This window comes from Pithys albifrons, chromosome 13 (genome assembly GCF_047495875.1).
Source record: "Pithys albifrons albifrons isolate INPA30051 chromosome 13, PitAlb_v1, whole genome shotgun sequence".
Lineage (NCBI taxonomy): Eukaryota > Metazoa > Chordata > Aves > Passeriformes > Thamnophilidae > Pithys > Pithys albifrons.
In genome coordinates this window covers 19,483,242-19,502,849 of record NC_092470.1, presented here as the reverse complement: position 1 = coordinate 19,502,849, position 19,608 = coordinate 19,483,242, and the positions used below count along the sequence as shown (strand labels likewise).

The following is a 19,608-nucleotide window of genomic DNA, read 5'->3' as shown; positions in this document are numbered from 1 at the left end:
GATTTTCTTACTGGTGGCAACATGGGCGAAAAAAATCAGGTTTGTTAAGGCTATTCAGAGGTTTGCCTGGAGTGAACCCACAGAGTTTCTGAGTGCAGAAGCTCCCTGAAGCTGCCAGACTGGCTCTGAAAGCTGCAGACCTGCCCTGAGGGAAAACTACCGCGTTAACAACAACCTTTCCAGTTCCTTTTCCAGCAGCTCTTCCACTTCATCTTCTCACTGCCTGCTCCAAGGAGCTCACCGGCTTCCTTGGAAAAACCTTCATGCCAAAGCCCAGCTCTCCCAAAAAGTGCACCCAACACCACAGTGAGTTGTCCCCTGTAATTCTTTATTAGAATCATGGATGAATATATTTTAAATCAATCTAAAAAAATAATGAATCAAGGTACAGTACATGCATAAAATACAAAGTAATTTACAAACAGATCAAAATAGCATCTTCAGAACTAATACCAGGAGGAGAAATGGAGTAAAAAACAAGAAGTGACCGACTACAGCAATGCCTTCCGTGTGCCTCACACATCATGAGCACCGCGAGACAGGAGGGGTGGGATGGAGCACAGCTGGCAGTGCCAGCCAGGTGTGGGTGTTCCCCTGGTCATAGCAGAGTTTGAGGAACATCCCCTACAATCCATTACTTCCCTGTATCTATAAATAAGTGCAGGCATTGACACAACACACAGTTCCTGTGGATGCTGTAGGAATGCAGTGGCCGCGGCCCCAGTGTTGGCGTGTTGGGAACAGCACAGGGTGACGTGCAGTGGCACAAGGCACAGGTCATGTATCCCTGAACAGGCACATCCCACTGAGGGGCTGGACACACCACAGCAGGAGCACGTCCAGCAGCACAACTACTCCAGCTGGTTTGCTCAAGAACAGACACCAAACCACTGGAATAATTTAAAACCCCTGGATCACACAGAACTGAAGACTAAGGCCAGGTAGTTGAAGTTGCTGATTCATCGACTCAAGCATTTGAATATATTAATATAAGTGGCATGCACTAATAGGTGTGATATGTAATACATGACAACACCCTTCAAGTCTGTGTCCTTTGAAAGGCAAAGGCATCCTCAAATCCTGACACCACCAGCCCTGTGGGGCACCACAAAGGCACACTGCACATTCCAGCCTGGAGTGAGCCCTCCCCAGGGTCACAGCCCCTTCCCCAGGGACACAGCAGCTCTGCCTCACTTCACCCTCCTCTGCAGCAGGTGCCAAACCACAGCACCTCCCTCACAGCCTGCCACAACCTGCTGCTTGTTCACAAATGGTTCTTTTTTCTCCCCCCTAATATCCTACAAAACTTCACTCAACCACCTGAAGAATAGCCAAAAACATTGAACTGACACTAAAATTGCACTTCAGAGCAGCGGGAGCTTGGCCAAGCTTTGGGTGCAGGATGCAACACCTTCAGACAAGGAAAGATTATCCTGCCCAGAGAGATCTGCCTCGTTAACCTGACAGTAATTGCTTTGTGAGGAGCAGAAAAACGTCTTCAGGTGCTCACTAAAGGTTTCTGTGCTCTGACTAATGGGCATCATGTTGGGAAGAGATCAGTTGAGTTCCAAACAATTTACTGAACCCAAACCGACAAGTCGGTGTTGGGAAAATACTGCAGCCACATCCAAGAGATTTATAACCACTGAAATCAAAGTGTTTCAGACATGGAGAAATTCAGAAGGAATAAGCAGTGACTAAACACAAGAATGTAACCACGAGAATTACAAATATATTTAAATCTTGGACCTGGGGAATATACACAGCCTTTTAGGAAAGAAGGAACAATTTATATATTCTGACAGCACTGCATCTTTGGTTTGTTTTCGGTGGTTGGAGGGACCAGGATGGGCACCACGTTGTTGCTTGGAGACATGTCATTTTCACGCCTGTCCGACATTTGCTTCTGGGAAACGATGCGATAGATCTCTGGAGGTGAGAAAGAGCCGGTCATTGTGAGCACACCCACACAGAGCCACCACAGAGCCACAGCTGGGGGAGCCAGCTTGGGAATTACACAAGTAATGCAAAGAAGATTTCAAAGCATTCGGTTGTGGCGCTTTCCAGATTCAGAAAATAAAATAGTATTTTTGCAAAAGAAATTAAGAACTGTTGTACTTCCCTTGAGAGATCGTAAGTGGACAGAACTCACAGACTTCTCTGCTAGGAATCAGAAACCACGTGCCCATCCATTCCCTCTGGAGACTCTCAGGACTCTGTGGATGGCAGTCCTGATGTATCCACAGACACCACCAGGATTAATGGGAAGCACTCCAGATTCCTCTCCCCGACAGGACTGCAAGGGCAATTTCTTCTCTCTCAGCACACCCATCATGTACAACACCTTGTCTACCATCCAAGGAGTTTTAAGTCTTCAGAAAAGGCTGATTTGGGCCCAAAAGGGGAGACTCAGCCCCTTAAGCAGCACAGAAACTCTTTGCAAAAAGTGCTGTGTAAGAAATAAAGGTCCAGAGGAAGAGATTCTGAACTGAGAGAAGCCAGAGAGCAGGAGTGAAACAGCTGTGCCCTCCCAGCCCCTGGGGTGGGGCAGTGGCCAGGGGTGCTGGACACAAACCCAGAGCAGCTCCAGCAGCACCAACTTCAGCTGCACACAGAAGGAGTGGAGCATGTGTAGCACTTCACCCCCAGAGAGGAAATAAAGCACACCAAAAATAGACCATGGGGAACTCACTTGCAAATTTGAGTTTGAAAACCATTAGAGTTTAAAAAAAATAAAAGCTTGCTAAAGCTGAGTTTTACAAAACAGCTTGGAAGTGTTTCAGATCCAGCAAAAAGCCAACCCTGACATGACAACAACCCATCTTCTGCCTTGCACAGAGAGAAATGTGCTGGCAGCAAATCCTCAGCAGTGCCAGCAGCAGAGCCCCTGGGCAGGGAGCTGTGCCCACCCATTTCCACAGCCCATGGCCCTGCCAGGAGGCTCCAGAGACTGCCTCAGACAGGGTGTCAGCACTGCCCTGCTGCACACAAAGAGGGGAGAGCCCACTCTCCAGCTGCTCTGGCAAAACAAAGCAAAGGCCCAAGGTCTTTGGGGGTCTGCAGTCCTGTATCCGCTGGGTAATGACTGTCCAAACACACACCCCACCTGATCCCAAACCAAGGCACGTCATTTCCACCAGAAACTTGTCATCACTGAGTGGCCTTTGTTGGGAATTTTGATGAGCTGCTGCTTAGTGCACATCCTGACATCATTTCTGGAAATGGAGCGGCCTTGGGCAGAGAGAGTCCCACACAGCTGGGGGAATGGGATGGGATGGGATGGGATGGGATGGGATGGGATGGGATGGGATGGGATGGGATGGGATGGGATGGGATGGGATGGGAGGGCACTGAGGAGCTGAATAAGGTCCCTGACAAACCAGGCTTGAAAAGTGTCCCCTTGAGGACAAGCCTGCACTAATTTAAGCTGCCCACATGAGGCCAAGTGCTCCAGGGAGAGCAGGAGCAGGGCTGCAAACATCCTGGGACTGCTGGCAAAAGGGACATCCCTCAGACACTGTGCTGGATCTATGGACTGCACTGGTAACAGTTACCTTGGAAAGAACTGGGCCTCCAGATTGACAGCACGGACTCAGACAGGGACAGACTGCTCAGAAAAGTGGATTTTACACGAGCATTCAGGCACAGATCAAGTCACTGGAGCAACCAAACAAGAACTGCACAGGTAGGAGCATTTTCTGATGTCACCCTTCCTCAAGCTCACTCTTCCTTCCAACAAAGAGCCAAACGGCTCCACAAATTAAGTGAACCCCATGAAATCAGACCTTGAAAGCCACCTGCAGCCGGTGTGGGAACGTGAGGACAGGGATCAGGCTGTGTGTGAGGTGGAAGGAGCCCAGCACAAGCTTTGTGCTTCACTGCCCCGGCCCAGGTCACCTCCCAGTGCAGAACAATGGCCTTTCTGCAGCAACAGGAAAAGGCTCTTGCCACCTCTGTCACTGGGAGCTCTGCAGCAGCACCTTCAGCAGCAGCAGCTCTCAGCTTCCCAGACAACTTCCTGACCACGTTCATGCAGGTCCCTACAGGAGCTGTCACATGTCCCCCACCCCATGCCAGGACTCACACAGGGTCACTCTGACAGCAAAGATTGCAGCAAACAGCCCCAGAGCCTGAAAAATAATCTTACCAGCACCAATTCCATCACTGGTAAGGGCCCTATCCCTTCTGACTCCAGGATCATATTCCATGATGGTCACTGCCACACCTCCCCAGGCAGTGAATCCACTTCTAGCACCCCAAGTTTGCTGCTCCCTGATGCTTCTGCCTCCCCTGCAGTGCCAACTGGGAGCAGCCACAGCTGAACCCCCAACCCTGCCCTTCCCTGGAGGAGCTGCACTGCCACCAGAGCTGTGCTGCTGTGGGAGGGCAGGGGGCACAGCCTGAAGCTTCTCTCACAGGGGCACAATGCCCAGCAGCAAAGCCTCCACTGCACTGTCTGCAGGGCTGAGGGAGATGGGAGCTTCTCAGGGGGGACACAGCACCCTGGGCTCTGCTCAGCAGTGAGACCTTACTGAGGACACACTCAGCAGAATGCACTGCTGCATCATGGGGAACTGGGAGAGACAGGCCTTGCACTGGGAGAGCTGGGAAAAGTGACAATGCTACCCAGGCCTGCCCTTGGCTGCTCAGCCTGCACTGGGGTTTCATTCATTTTCAGGTGTACAGAGAGAACAAAAGAGGAAATCCCTCCATTTTTTGATGCAAATTCTCTGATGTTGTCTCCTTGGTGATGGGATTCCTGAGAGATGAAACCACAGCAGAATGCAGTCTGGGAACAGAGACAGCACAGAGCCAGGCAGACTGCAGTTTACTTTAAGGATGCTTTATCCTGCTGTGAATGCTCAGAGTGTCTGGGATCATAATACCAGTCTCTCCTATTTGCCAGATGATACAAAGCAGCTTTGTGAGCTCAACGATCAGCCCTTGCAGGCTGGACATCTTGGAGCACAGTAACTGGGACAGGGACCATTACTCTAAGCCACAGGAAAGGTCCCCAAAACCTCATCTGGAATCCACAGCAGGACAGGAACCCCACTAGATGTACAAAAGTTCTCTTTAATACTAGAAGAGGGAAGAAGAACTTTAATCCCTTCTTCCACCTGTAGCAACAGATCACACAGGCTGTGCTAAGCACAGTGGATTCATATTTCCCATGGCCAAAGCCATTCAAAGTGCCTTAATCTGAAAATCCAGGCATGGATGAGCTTAACACAGTCCCTGCTACCCCTCCAGGGAAGGAACCTCACAAGTTTCCAACACTGTCCCAATCAGATCAGCTCCAGGAGGGCTGGACAGAAAGGGCACTGCTGCAGACCTTGGCCATGACACCCTGTTCAGGAAAGGTCTCAGCAGCTGGGGAAAGGCCCTGGAGCAGCCTGGGGGGCTGTGGAGCAGTTCCCAGCACTGCAAATACCAGCAGAGCTGGTGCAGCAGCACGTCCTGCCCCTCTGTGCAGCCGTCGGCTCTGCCTGTTGGCTTTGCCAACTTCCTCCTCCAGAGGACAGTGAGTGTTCCACCCACGGGCACTGGGCTGCCAACCCACCCCTGATCCTGCAGGGTGACTGAAAGCCACACTCCTCAGGTGACTGCTCCCCTCCTTTCCTCACAGCAACCCAGTAACTGTGAAGTGTTAACCAGAAGTTTACTGGCAGCACAGCCAGTCAGAGCCCAGGAGGAGCCGACCTGCTGCCCAGGCACTCCTCACTTCATCTTTATCTCCCTGCAACAGGAGCTGCTGCCTGCAGAGAGCCACATCCCCAGTAATCACAAGGGTTTTCCAGCACAGCTGACCTGACCCCGAGGATCCTGGGGGGCCCAGGAGCTCTCAGCCCTAAACACTATCACAGCAACACGCAGGGAACACTGACATCCATGGAAAAGCAACAGCCTTGACAGTCTGCCAGAGTCCACTGAGGGCAAGCTTTAATCACTTCTTCACCCACTGCAGACCACTCTGCTGACAGAGATGTTAAACCAGAAAAAAATAAAAAATCAAACCTTCACAAGCTAGAATCCAAACTAACTTCTGGAATAAAAGGTGTGTTGGAAGCATGTGAGGAGAGACAAGGCAGCAGCGTAGGCTGTGCCCCAGAGGTGACCTGCTTCCCATGGCAACGGCAGAGCATCCTCTGAGCATCACAGGGCTCGGGGGGAGCAGCAGCAGCCCAGGGCACCAGGAAACTGCCCAGGGCACAGGAAACTTCCCAGGGCACCAGGAAACCGCCCAGAGCACCAGGAAACTTCCCATCTCTCCAGCGTCACTCAGAGAGCACCACAGTCCAACAGGGATGGGGACAGCGAGGTGACCAGTTTACACTGGCTATGACAGCCCTGGGAGGGAGTAAACACTGCCTGGTGTATTTCACGTTGTTTTATTAGTGTGGTGTGTGAAAGTTAATTAATTAACCTGTGTCTGAGAGCCACAATCTCCTCTGCAAACAGGAGAAGCAGCAAGGCTGTTTGTTCTACATGACACACAGCACATCTGGCCAGAATCTGCCCTCAGAGTCTGGGTGCTCCTGAGAGAAGGGCTACCAAGGACACAGGAATGCAGGAACAAGCCTCAGGTTTTACCAGTGATAAGTGAGCAATGTCTTTCTCCTGGAAAATCCACGCCTGGAAAACTCCTGTGTGTTTTGACAGGGCTGCCTTTAGGCAGGTGAGGCAAACAGGAAAGGCAGCAGGCATCCCACCAGCACTGCCCCCAGCCACTCCTTAGTCGCCCACTCTGTGGGGGCATTAGCAGTTAGTCACGCAGGGAGTCAATGTGTAAGCTGACAGAACTTCTCTCTTTGTCTTTTTCAATCTGGGAAACAATGAGTAACAACCAAATGACTACACTGAAGTTAAAAGGGAACCACTGGTTTAACTAAAGAGGAAAAAAAAGTTCTTTATTCATCTGCACTTTTAGGTGGTATCTGCACAGGAGCACTTGGGAATCCAATGTAAAAACACAATGTTGGAGGCCTCTTACAACTAAGGATAAGACAAGAAACAGATGGACACAGCAGATAATACCCCAGCAGCCTAATACCTCTCTCCACTGCTAGGCTGTCCATAAAGCATTTCAAGCAACTGAAGAAATGCTACTGACTTTATACTTTTACTACAGTAAATAACTTTCTAGCTCTATCCTCACCTGTATTTACCAGTATGGCTACCAAGTCCTCTTTGGTTTGTTTTTAAAACAATGCCTAACTTAGCTGGAAAATAGGAAAAAAAGAATCCAAACTAGCAGGGTACCAACGTCACAGCAGCAAGATCTGACTGACAGACACATAGTTATGGTGTAGAAGTGGGGCCACTGCTCATACCAAGCATATCATGTAGCCTGGCACATGCCACATTGGGAAAGAGGGAGTTTAAATTTGCAACTGGAAAACATGTTGGAGGCACTTGGAGAAAACAGAGAGACTGCCTGGCACACCTAGAACAGAGACACAGACAGAGGAGGGTCTCAGATGTTCTGAAAACTCAGACTAGAGATTTAGAGAGGCATTTGCCAAAGCTGGGAATGACGAAAGCCCCAAAACCACACAGGCCACTGTGTCCCACAGTGTCCTGGCTACAGCTGACACAGGCAACACAAAGTCCCATGACAGGCAGTGATTTCCACACCAGTTTGGGAGTTCCTACCCCAGCCTTTATAAGGCTTTGTAAGTCAAGGTCCCACACACAGTTGTAGCTGAGCCTTAACGAGTTTTGCCTATCTAAACAAGGCTTTAAGCAAAAGGGAAGTACTTCATCCACAGAGCATAAAAAATGCAGCACTCACTGCAGTCACATGTTCCAGATGCCAGAAGTCCAGGCAGGACCATTAAATGCAATGACAGAACTGCCCTGCAGCTCAGCAGTCACTGTGTCTCAGAGGAGGGATCTCTGCTCTTTCATCCCTTCTCCCCTGGCAACTGCTGGGGTCACCATTAGAGATGGAAACAAACTAAATTGACTTCTCCTTTGATAAACAACGGCTGTTCTAACTTGGTGCCTGCATGAGACAATTCCCTCCTGTGGGCACTCCCTGTAATGGGAGATGGAAACTGAAACACAAACCAGGCTGACTAGAAACCTGGGGCAGATCAAAGTGAACGAGGATTGTTCCCAAGTTCAAGGCTGGCCTTTCAACTGCGACACTTTGAAACTGGACTCCAAATCTTAGGGCGAATGAAGAATGACTAAACAGCAAAATTTTAAATACTTTTTAGGCAAAGAAAGGCCTATTTAAATCATATCTGAGCAGCCTTCTGCCCTTCCCGCTTGAAACACAAAGCACAGGATGACTCACCTGTCAGAATAGTCTGGAAAGCTGCTTCCACATTTGTAGAGTCTAGAGCAGACGTCTCAATAAATGACAAACCATTCTTCTCTGTGTGGACAGAAATACTATAATTAGAGAGGTACATCATATCTCTGTTTCCCATCTGGAAAAGCTTCTGTGTCAGATAATACTTGTGGTGTTCCTGATGAGACATGTTGGTATCACGAGAAAGTAAAACAAGTTGTGGGGTTTTCCCCCTCAGGTGATCTGAAGGTGATACCACCCCACCCCACCAGTGGGATTTACAGCCATCCCCAAGCACAGGGATCAGCAAAGTGCTGTTATATCTTCCTGCATCACTAAAAGGGAGATCTCTTACAGTTTCAAGAACTGTGTGAGAAGTTTCTGGGATTTTCTTTAACCTCATCAAGTTTCTCCACCTCCCACCTAGTAGGTCACAGCAGGTCATTTGACAGGGAGGGGAATGACACTCCTCCAGCTGCAGGCAGGGATCCTCACTGGCCTCAAACTCTGCCACTGCAGCTTCAGCAAAGCCCTAATGTAAGAAATCCAGTTATCCTCCTGAATGAAAGAATCTTGCCTGAAACAAGGCAAGATTTACAGAAACTATTGTTCACAGATGTAATCATAGAATCGACTGGGTTGGAAAAGACCTCCGAGATCATCAAGTCCAACCCTTGGTCCAACTCCAGTCCCTTTACCAGATCATGGCACTCAGTGCCACGGCCAAGCTCAGCTGAAAAACCTCCAGGGATGGGGAATCCACCCCCTCTCTGGGCAGCCCATTCCAATCCCTGAGCACTCTCTCTGCAAAGGATTTTTCCTGCTCTCCAACTTCAATTTCCCCTGGCAGAGCTTGAGCCCATCGTGCCCCCTTGTCCTATTGCTGAGTGCCTGGGAGAAGAGACCAACCCCCACCTGGCCAGAACTTCCCTTCAGGGAGTTCCAGACAGTGCTGAGGTCACAAATGATGGCACAAGAGTGACAAAGCCAGTGCAATGACAGTCTGTCCAGCTGTGATAGCTGTGCAGGGCTGCAGGTGAGCTGGGACACAGCAGGTGCAAAGCTGCTGACACCACACCAGAAACTCAGACCTACAGCCCCAGGCACAGTTCCTGCAGGAGAAGCAGAGCCCAGGCAAGAGAATAAATCTGGTTTAACATTATCCAGTGCCTCTGGCTGACACTTGAAACGACACACACGTTCTACAAGGTGTCCCTTCCGACTGAATTAGCCATGTGACACTGAGGGACACCCCCAGCGGTGGCTTCTCCCTCCTGCCAGGAGGCTGGCACATCTCAGGCCGGGCAGGGAGACCCCCAGGCAGCACCAGGGGTTCCCGAGGGCTCACCCACCCGCGAAGGCCCTGGCCTCGTCGGTGGGCACTGCCCGCAGGTGGCGCAGGTCACTCTTGTTGCCCACGAGCATGATGACGATGTTGCTGTCGGCGTGGTCGCGCAGCTCCTTCAGCCACCGCTCCACGTTCTCATACGTCAGGTGCTTGGCAATGTCGTACACCAGCAGGGCCCCCACGGCCCCCCGGTAGTACCTGCGGGCAGGGGAGGAGGGACACCACAGTCAGGGGGGCTGGAGGGACAGCACAGTCAGGGGGGCTGGAGGGACAGCACAGTCAGGGGGGCTGGAGGGACAGCACAGTCAGGGGGGCTGGAGGGACAGCACAGTCAGGGGGGCGGGAGGGACAGGCTGCCGTGGGACAGCGGGGGGAGCTGGGACAGACACACAAACACCCACGGGCTGGACACTGGGAGTGAACAGCCAGAGGAGGTTACACCCCAGGGCCAGCAGAGCAGCAGGACAGCTCAGGCCCTGGGTGGAGGGACAGGCTGCCATGGGACAGCAGGAGGGGCTGGGACAACCGCACAAACACCCAGAAACCACGTGCCCATCCATTCCCTCTGGAGGTTCTTAGGACTCTGTGGATGGCAGTCCTGATGTATCCACGGACAACACCAGGATTAACGGGAAGCACTCCAGATTCCTCTCCCCGACAGGACTGCAAGGGCAATTTCTTCTCTCTCAGCACACCCATCAAGTACAACACCTTGTCTACCATCCAAACAGTTTTAAAGCTTCAGAAAAGGCTGATTTGGGCCCAAAAGGGGAGACTCAGCCCCTTAAGCAGCACAGAAACTCTTTGCAAAATGTGCTGGACACTGGGAGAGGAGCAGCCAGGCAAGGTTACACCACAGGGCCAGCAGAGCAGCAGCACAGCTCAGGCCCTGGGGGTAAGCCAAGCCCTGTGTCTGTGGGGAGAGCCCTGCACCCCAGAAATGGAACTCTGGAGCCTGCCACCCTCCACTTCTGATCCACCCCTGGAAAGTCTCCCCCGCCCATCACCGTGGGCGCAGCACCGGCACGGCCCAGAGCGATAAAGGGACTCCAGAATGACTCACTGGATCATAAAAATGTCAGCGTGATCTACTCCCTTTACAAAAGGCCACTTTGGGCCCCAGAGGGACAGTAATGCACCCAAAAAGAAACAGGCTGTGTTCTCCCACCCCACAACTCCCTCCAGCTCTACCGAAAACCAGCTTTTGCTGTGCTGGTTTTTTCCAATTAAACAAGCACACACAAAGTCAGCAGTCTTTCCTGGCTGCTGCAGGAGGGTTTCTGCTCTTAGGTTACCCCTGATAAAACCTCCAGGAACACTGGTATTACTTTATCACTCACTTGTATTGAAATGAGTCTCTCAAAGCTGTTGCAATTTTAGGCTTGAAATGTCCCCAATTACGTGTCACGAGAGCACAGACAAGTAAATCACTTTGTGCAGGGACACACTAGATCAAGTTTCTGGGCTGAGTAATATTTAACCTTCCTCCCACCCTCAGTGGATACTACCTGATAAAATACAAACATCCCCTGTTTGCAGTTGCTGAGGAAGCAGAAGGGCCCAAAGCTGCCCTCCCCAGGCACTCAGGGATGGATCACTTACGCTGAGGTGATGGCTCGGTAGCGCTCCTGCCCTGCTGTGTCCCAGATCTGAGCCTTTATTGTCTTCCCATCCACCTGAATGCTCCTCGTGGCAAACTCCACTCCAATGGTGCTTTTGCTTTCCAAGTTGAACTCATTGCGAGTGAATCGAGACAGAAGGTTGCTCTTGCCTACCCCGGAGTCTCCAATAAGCACCACTACAAGACAAAAGCAACACAGGAATTGGATTCCAGATGTAGATGATACACTGATAACCACCTGCAACAAACATTTATTTTTGGCAATGAAGCCTGCAGGAAAAGAATGGCAACCCCACCACCCTCGTCAGGGACCTGCTGTCCAAGTGTTGGTATTTCTGGGAACCCAGAAACCAGCCACATTCACCAGCGTTTTGAACAGACATTAGACTCGACTTTCACTGGTCACATTTCAGTCTCCTTTGCCCAGCATGGAAGAACGTTCCTCTTCCAGGAAGAACATACATGGCTGTCACAGCGAAAGTTGGGGACTGGTTACAGTTCACATCCTTGTAACAGCAGTAGAACTAAAAAACAAAACAAAATCCCCACAACTACGCAACTGAAATGTGCTTTGCTGAAGCAGTCCAGAACACAGGGCAAGCAGCAGACTCTGCCTTCACTTCACACTCTTCATACATTTGCAGAAGAGGTTCCCCACAAAAACATTGTGAATGAAAACAAGAACAAAACCAAAAAAAATCCAAGACCACCATCGCGCTGGGAGAGTCTGAAATGTTTGCTGAGCCACAGCCCTGTGCCCTTCCCTCACTGCTGCTGTGGCTCCTGCACACATCAGGCCAGAGCCTGACACTGCTCTAAAACCCTGCTGGGCCTCAGCACTGGAACCACCATCCACCCCCTTCCCAGGCTCAGCTTGACTCATCCCAGCACCAGAGCCAAGCAAACTAATTGGAAGGATTCAGGTACACTTGACAAGAGAGTGACTGAAGGTTTAAAGTCCAATTCCTGCAGCAAAGACAGTCACGAGGATTCGCTGCGATGCCCTGTAATGCTGTGTTAAAAGGTGCCAGGTTAAGTGTGGCTTAAACTCAGTACCCAGATGCAGAACACTGGATGGAACATGTTCACAACCTGAGTCACATCAACAGGAGCCTCTCGGGATAATCTTATGCCCTTAAAAAAGACAGGAAACCAAACCAGTAGTGAAGGAAAGGGAAGGAAAAGAGGATAAAGTCCTTGAGAAGAAAGACTGATAACGAAGTTCAGCAGCGAATCAATACCAGCCCAAGCAAAAAACTGCAATCTCAGGTGACACAGAAAATGTTGTGACTTTGCTTGTTTATAAAGAAACAAATACTTGTTTAGTAACACGCATCATTAACAGCTAAGACACCACAACCCAGCGTTAAGGATTCTGTGTGGTGCAGCAGAGCAATGAGTGCACCAAACACATTCAATCACAGGAGAACCCCCGCGGAGCTCAGTCTAGCAGCGCAAACACTCCCATCTGCTGCTGCACACCATTGCCTAAACAATGCAGTTCTGGCAAATGGGACTTTGCTCTGACTGGAAGGGCAGAGCAGCACCTTTTAAACTCCCTCCATAAACGACAATTGCAGCAAACGTTGGCTTCAAAAGGCTTTGTGCAGAGCACCTCATCAAAATAAACACCTTCCCAGGCTGCCCTGGCGGCTGAGTCAGCTCGCAGCCGGCCAAGCTCTGCGCTGCACAGGCAGAGGGACTGCTGGCTGTAGGATCACAGGGGCAGGCAGGTGGCACCCCGAGCTGAGGGCAAACAGCACCGTGCTTCCCTCCCTCCGTGCCAGGTCAGCTCTGCCCTGGCACTGCTGGGCAGGTCTGCTGGCACCGAGGGCAAACACCATGACAAACCCGGGGCAGGGGACAGGGCACTAATTGCATCACCGTCCCTGGCAAACGGCCATGGCTTTCCCACTGGCAAGTACCTTCTTCAACACTCTTCTGGCAGGTTGAGGCCACGGTTTTAGATGACATCATGTTTGCAGTCACTGGGACGTGCTACACACGACAAGTTCCTGGGAGTGAAAGGTTGTGGCTCCCTTTGCACACCTCAGCCCTGCATGGCCCAGCACCAGCTCTGACAGCAGCCAGAAACGCCACTGAACAACACAAACAATCCACATCCATCATTTCCTTTTCCCAACAGGATGCACCATATACCTGTTCAGTATCCCCTCTAACTTATTTCAGTTGTTCAGTACAAACCCCTCCTTTAAGTCATTTGGTAGATGGATCCCTTTATTCCTTTGCCAGGGTTTTTCCCTCACCTCGTCTGAATCCCACACTGCTTCTGTTCTGAATGGTTTCCAGCACCAGATTAATGTGTCCCAATTAAAAGGGGAAAATAATACTTTCCTCCTTGCAGTCAGCTATTTCCTCTACCTAATTGGGCCACTGCAGCTCCTCCTGAACAGGGACACAAGAGCAGCTTGGAATGTCAGCAGGCGCCTAAGACTCCTCACCCTCCGCATTTCTGCCAGTCTGGGCAAGCATCACTCTTGAAACACAATTATGAACTGAAACAGCTTTAACAGCCACTCAGATTGTGTTATTCATTTCGGTTTTGCTTCCCTTATCAAACCACTTCATTTTGATATTTTATACTACCCAGTAGTGTGTTACATTCTCAGCATAGAAATGCAGTAGGAATGACCCTGGATGGCCCAGTCCCATTCTGACTATCCCAGGCAAACAGTTTCTGGGAGGGAAATGGTGTTACCCAGGCAGTGATAAAGCTAATTGTTCCTGCACACACCCTTTTGTTGGGCTTTTCTTCCAGAAACTCACTCCTAATGGTTAGAAATTGCCTTCAGGAGGAATTAGTGGTGTCCCTGTGCCAGCATCATCCATTAGTGTATTAGTGTCTTCTCCCAGTGGTGTTTGTGCTGGGGTATTTACAGAAAGCCACATCTTCTCTGGGCTTTGTTGTGTTTGCTAAATGAGCCAACTTGTCAAATGGTTCCACAGAAACACATTGGCCATTTCCCCAAACACCTTCCCTACAAGTTTTCCCATTTCTTGCCCACACAGTGAGAACTGCACACACCATTCTAAGGCACCTTGGGAGATCAGGCTGATCTCCCTGTGATGATTTTAGGCTTACCTGGAGCTGGAGTTCTTTCTCCTGCCCATCTCACCTCAATGGCTCAGTCTGCCTGTGATCAGACCTCATTATTCAGCTTTAAGCTGGCCAACTTTTACTTTACCAAACTGCTGTGAGTCCCCAGGCATGAAACTTTCCATCCCAAATCTCAGCTCATCTGGAGCTCTGCACTCATCATCAGCACACCCTCGGACTGCCCCCGTCCCACCCAACTTGCATCACCAGCAGATTCCTTCACTACTCCAGCACTGGAAGGAGGAAGGTCTAGAGAAACATTTTAGCAAGTTCAGCCACGAGATCCGGTCCTGAAATCCATCAATAACCTGCTCTGGACCAGCACTTCCCTCACAGGAAGCTCCTCACAGCACCTTGGGAAGCTCCACAACCCAGGAAGACTGTCCTGGAACGTGTGAAAGCCATGGAAGTGACTGGGTCAGTGATGGGACAGTTCAATACAGTCAATACAGTTCAATGATGTCAATACTGTCAATGCAGTTCGATGCATTTGACTTTCTGCAGCACTTACTGCCCCAAAGGTCTAAGACAAGCACACAAGCATTTGGTGGAAAGAAAAAAAAAATTAAGAAAGAAGAGTATGAAGTCCACACTACTGTACAGATTTCACTCTGTAATTTGTTTTATTTCCGTAGAAGACCAAAATAAGAATTCAGTTTCCTAAACAGCATGAGAAGCAATTTAGAGAACTATGTCAAGGAAGGAATATTCATTTTTCACCAACATTCCAGCTCACTCACCCAATTTTTATTTCTGTTAAACCTCTTAGTTGAAATCTTCAGAAAATCCTTTAATTATCTCATGAAATATGCCACTGACAACATAATCAGGTTGAAAATAGAGTCCAGCAGCACTGGCTGGTGTTGTCTGTGATAACAGCTATTACACAAGTCACACAGTGCACAATTAAAGACAAGTCCACCAGCACTAGGGAATTACAGTGTCTAAACCCACTTGTCTCTGCACTGAGCTGTATTATAAAGAGATGTATCAATAACAACTTTGGACATGTCTTCATGATCCCAGAAAAAACTCCTGATGAGCCTTTTCCTGCTCACTTCAGCCAAAGTTTAAAGGAAACATGGATAAGATGACTCGATTTTATACCCTGCAGGCAGCTGGGGATAAACCCAACATGGTCAGGACTTCTGGTAATCTCCCTCTGCAGCTGTGCCCCCATTTTATTGGAGAACTGGCATCTCCAAGGCCCCCTGGGATAGGTAACCCCTCCAAACACCTCTGTAGTAAATGGTTACACCAGGAGGTTTGTTACAGCACAAAATTACCCCCACATCTAAGGCAGTGAAGGCCACAGGCTTTTACCACTGTCCAGACCAAGAACTGTCATCAAACCACTTTTTCCTTCACATTTATCTAAACACACAAGAAAAAAATGGGTTTTCCAAACCCCAAACCAACAAGTTGGTTCAGTTTCAGAGGATTTCCTCAATATCAAAGGGAAAAGTTGGAGAAATGAACATGATGCAGCTGGAAATTGAGATTTTCCTAATAATAAGCTGAATGTCACCACAGGTCAGGGCCATGCTCAGAAATGAGTGGTCTGTCCCCAAATCCAGAGTTCCACATGGTCAAGGTGCAGACACAATCTACCCAAGCCTTGTCCACAGAAAACTTCTTCAGGGGAGAGTTCCTTTGATAACTACTCATCTAATGCAAGCACATTGATCAAAAAGGTAATTAGCTCCTGCATTTAAGCCAGGCTTAATTTATTAAGTAACAAAGTAATATCCTTATATTACCATTATATTTCCCTCCTATTAAAAACAGAAGAAGCTTTCTACAAACTGAACTTCATAAGCCTTGTGTTTCCCCAAGGGCAGTGCTGGGAACAGCAGGCACTGCTCTCAGCCAGACCCCAAAACTATGGAAGAACACAAAGACACAGAGCAGGGTAAGAAGAATTTAACAGAAATCATCTTTTTCCAAGTCAGGCTTAAGCTTTATTATATGCTGAGGAGTTGCACCAGTATGAGAAGGGTATTTTGTAAAGGTACCTTGATTTTATTGCCCAGCAGCACAGGTGGGCTCAGCTCACACCCAGCAGGGTCAGCCAGATCTCAACAACAGCTGCTGCCAGGACAAAGCCAGAGGTCACACAAACACGTGGCAGTTCAACTCAAGAGCAGTAAAAGACACCAACAGAACATCACACAGTTGTTTTAAACCAAGTCAGACTCTGAACTCAGTTCCACCAACCCGCCACGTCTCTTCATGTTCATAAACCCAGGACTGTCCTACTGGATTAAGTGTCCTGATGGATCAACAGACCAACACCACAGTCTGAGCACCAAGAAGGGATGTCCCAGAAACATTCTGTGCAGCAGAACAGTCTGATTTCTGTCCCAGCCAGCCCTTCCACCTTCAAACAAGCAATGCCTTCAGGCCTGCCACTGTAACCATCAGGCTGAAATGCTCCAACCAACATTCTTTCTTCCTCTCTAAGTTTGTGCAGGCTTTCAATGTCATTTATGGTATTTATGGCAATGCGCCACTCCAAAATTTGCATATACACCTGTGGGATTTGGTCCTTCTGCTTTCACCTGCTGCCCAATAATAGAAGCATTACAGATATCCAGAGAAATTATGACAAACAGGAAATACTTTCCCTACTTGCCCTTATCACCCACTGTTTAAATTCTGATCAAGCTGTAAATCAATTCAGTATAAGGGCTATGAATCCATTAGGTCTCTCTTCAGGTTATTTTGATGCCCTTCTCCATCTTTTTAATTCCACAATATCCCTTTCAAAATGGATATGCCTGTCCTATCTGCATTTCCCCTCCATTCCCAAGATGCTCATGTCTCAGATTCAAACCCAGACTTAACATTCCCCCTGAGTTCCCACTTCCTTTTCCAACAGTGTTTACCTACCCCTTGACTTTTTGACCTGTGCCTGGAAAGGAGACATTCAGTTCAGAGACCCACTCGCAATAATTCCAAGATCATTCCAGAGTGGTGACAGCTTGTTTAGAACCACCATCACCTCTGGGAAGTTACAGAAGTTTCCAGGATTTGTATTACTCTGCATTTTTATGTTATTTCAGCTGCCACATTAATCCCAGTTATGTGACATTGCATCAACTTCCTGCAGTCCACTTTAGCTCTGCAAAACCCAAATGGCTCATCTTCACAGCAGCATTTTCACAGCATTCCCTGCTCTCCCAACAGCTTCCACAAACCAGGCTAAACAGAAAAAGCTTTAGGAAAGGCAAATAAACCAGCCTCGAACTTCTCCCTGTACTTCATAACTTCCCAATTACATAGGGAAGTAGGTTTAATAAAAAACTGGGGCACTCCCAACAAACTCATTGATACTCTCAGGCCTTACAGGCAAAGCATTGATTACAAGCACAGTGACAGAACTGTGTGAACCAGAGCAACTCAGTGGCTGTGACACCCTGAACACAAGTCCTGCAAGAGGTTACTGATGTGACCACACCGGTGGTCAGCAAGGCCCTTGCCAGCGCTGCCAGCTGAGGAAAAAGGCCCTTTGGAACTTCCTTATTTAACAGCAGTACAGATGACTGATTTATAGGTAGAAATAATGCCATTTTCCACATGCAACTGGATAAACAGGTACAAAAAAACCACCCCCAAACCAACCCAAAAACAATTACACAAAGTTATTACAGGAGTTTAAGGATACAGGGAAAAAACCACTGATGTTTTCCTTTCCCTTCCTGATGACAAGCACAGAGTCCCTCACCATCACATCATAACAAGCAATGCTCTAAATCCAAATTTGCAATACAATAGGACAATAAACAGGGCTTTGCTTGCTTTTACAGCAGGGTTTTGTAAAGCTGGACAGTGACTCCCCAAACACCAGCACTTCAGCCCCATTTCACAGCGTGCCATCCGACCCTTGCAGCAGGGCGGCCTTTGCCTCTGCAGGGAGTGAAAATCAAGATTAACATTTTAACCCAGCTCGCTGCTGTGCGGCACAGCGCAGGGACACCGGCCTGGAAAATCAGGAATTCTTGCCCTCCTGTGCCGGGAGTCAGGTCAGGATGGGACACCAAGGCCGGGCCTGGAGCACCTGGGGCAGGGGAAGGTGTCCCTGCCCGGGCAGGGGTTGGAATGAGATGAGCTTTAAGGCCCCTTCCCAACCGAACCATTCCAGGGCTCCACGATTCCACAGTCACTGGGTGTGGAACAGCAGCTCCATTCGCCCCTCGCCAAGGACTCTGGAGACAGAAGGCAGCAAATACTGTTTTATTAAACCGGTGCCCCACGGGCTGCGGCGGGTGTGTCCCAGCCCACCGCCCCGCTCCGCACCCGGACAGGCCCTCAGCGCCCCGCGGAGCCCCCGCACCGCCCCGGCCCCGCTCCCCGCCCGGCCCTCGGTCCGGATCCCCCCGCGGTGCCCACCTTTGAACAGGTAGTCGTACTCGTCGTCGCGGGTGCCCATGCTGGCGGCGAGGGGCCGGGAGCGAGCGGAGCGGGAGCAGCGCCGGCCCGACCGGACCCTCCTGCAGCCGCCGCGGCGCTTCCGCCTCCGCGCCCCGCCCGCCGCCCTTCCGGGGCAGCGCCGGCACCGCTGCCGAGGGGAGCGGGGAGTGGCACAGAACCGGCACCGCCACCGGGGCGGGGGCAATGGCCCAGGACCGGCACCGGCACCGGCACCGGCACCGGGGCGGGGGCAATGGCCCAGAACCGGCACCGGCACCGGGGGGAACGGGGAACGGGGAATGGGCAATGGCGCAGAACCGGCACCGGCACAGTCCCGGCACCGCTCCCCGGGGAAGCGGGGCGGGCACAGGACCGGCACTGGCACCGGCAAAGTCCCGGCACCACGCCCGGGGCAGGGGGAGCGGGGCAGGCATAGCACCAGTAGCTGGTCCCGGCACCGCGCCCGTGGGGCACGGCGGGGAGAACCCGCACACGCCCGCCCCGACACCGACACACCTCCGGCACCGATACAATCCCAGCACCCCCGAAACCGACACACCGATACTCCCGACACCACCATCCCTCGGCACCGACACGACTCCGGCACTGGCACCGGCACCCCTGGCCCGCAGTCCCCCCAGTACCGACACACCTCCGGCACTCCCGGCACTGACACACTCCCAGCACTGACACCCCCGGCCTGGAGCCCCCCGGTACCAACACACCTCCGGCACTCCCGGCCCGGAGCCTCCAGGCACTCGCAGCGGTGGGGCGGGGGCAGGGAAGGCACAAGGAGCGGCCAGGAG

General features: G+C 50.6%; 1 protein-coding gene across 1 annotated transcript; it reads right to left on the bottom strand.

The window, feature by feature from the left end:
* Positions 1-307: 307 nt before the first annotated feature.
* On the bottom strand, positions 308-18,933 carry RAB11A (RAB11A, member RAS oncogene family). Its single transcript, XM_071568099.1, has 5 exons — positions 18,782-18,933; positions 11,253-11,448; positions 9,655-9,848; positions 8,306-8,386; positions 308-1,929 (listed from the first exon to the last, which is right to left on the bottom strand). Exons 1-5 carry the CDS (start codon positions 18,819-18,821, stop codon positions 1,790-1,792), a joined length of 651 nt encoding a protein of 216 aa, XP_071424200.1. The 5' UTR covers positions 18,822-18,933; the 3' UTR covers positions 308-1,789.
* Positions 18,934-19,608: the final 675 nt, after the last annotated feature.

What these genes read in the sequence shown, in the direction of transcription:
- RAB11A (XM_071568099.1), bottom strand. Translation starts at nt 18,821, where the DNA reads ATGGGCACCCGCGACGACGAGTACGACTACCTGTTCAAAG. An exon ending in GTACGACTACCTGTTCAAAG is followed by an intron (nt 11,449 to 18,781) that starts GTGGGCACCGCG and finishes TTTGTCTTGTAG; the next exon opens with TGGTGCTTATTGGAGACTCC. An exon ending in TTTCCAGACTATTCTGACAG is followed by an intron (nt 1,930 to 8,305) that starts GTGAGTCATCCT and finishes TCTCACCTCCAG; the next exon opens with AGATCTATCGCATCGTTTCC.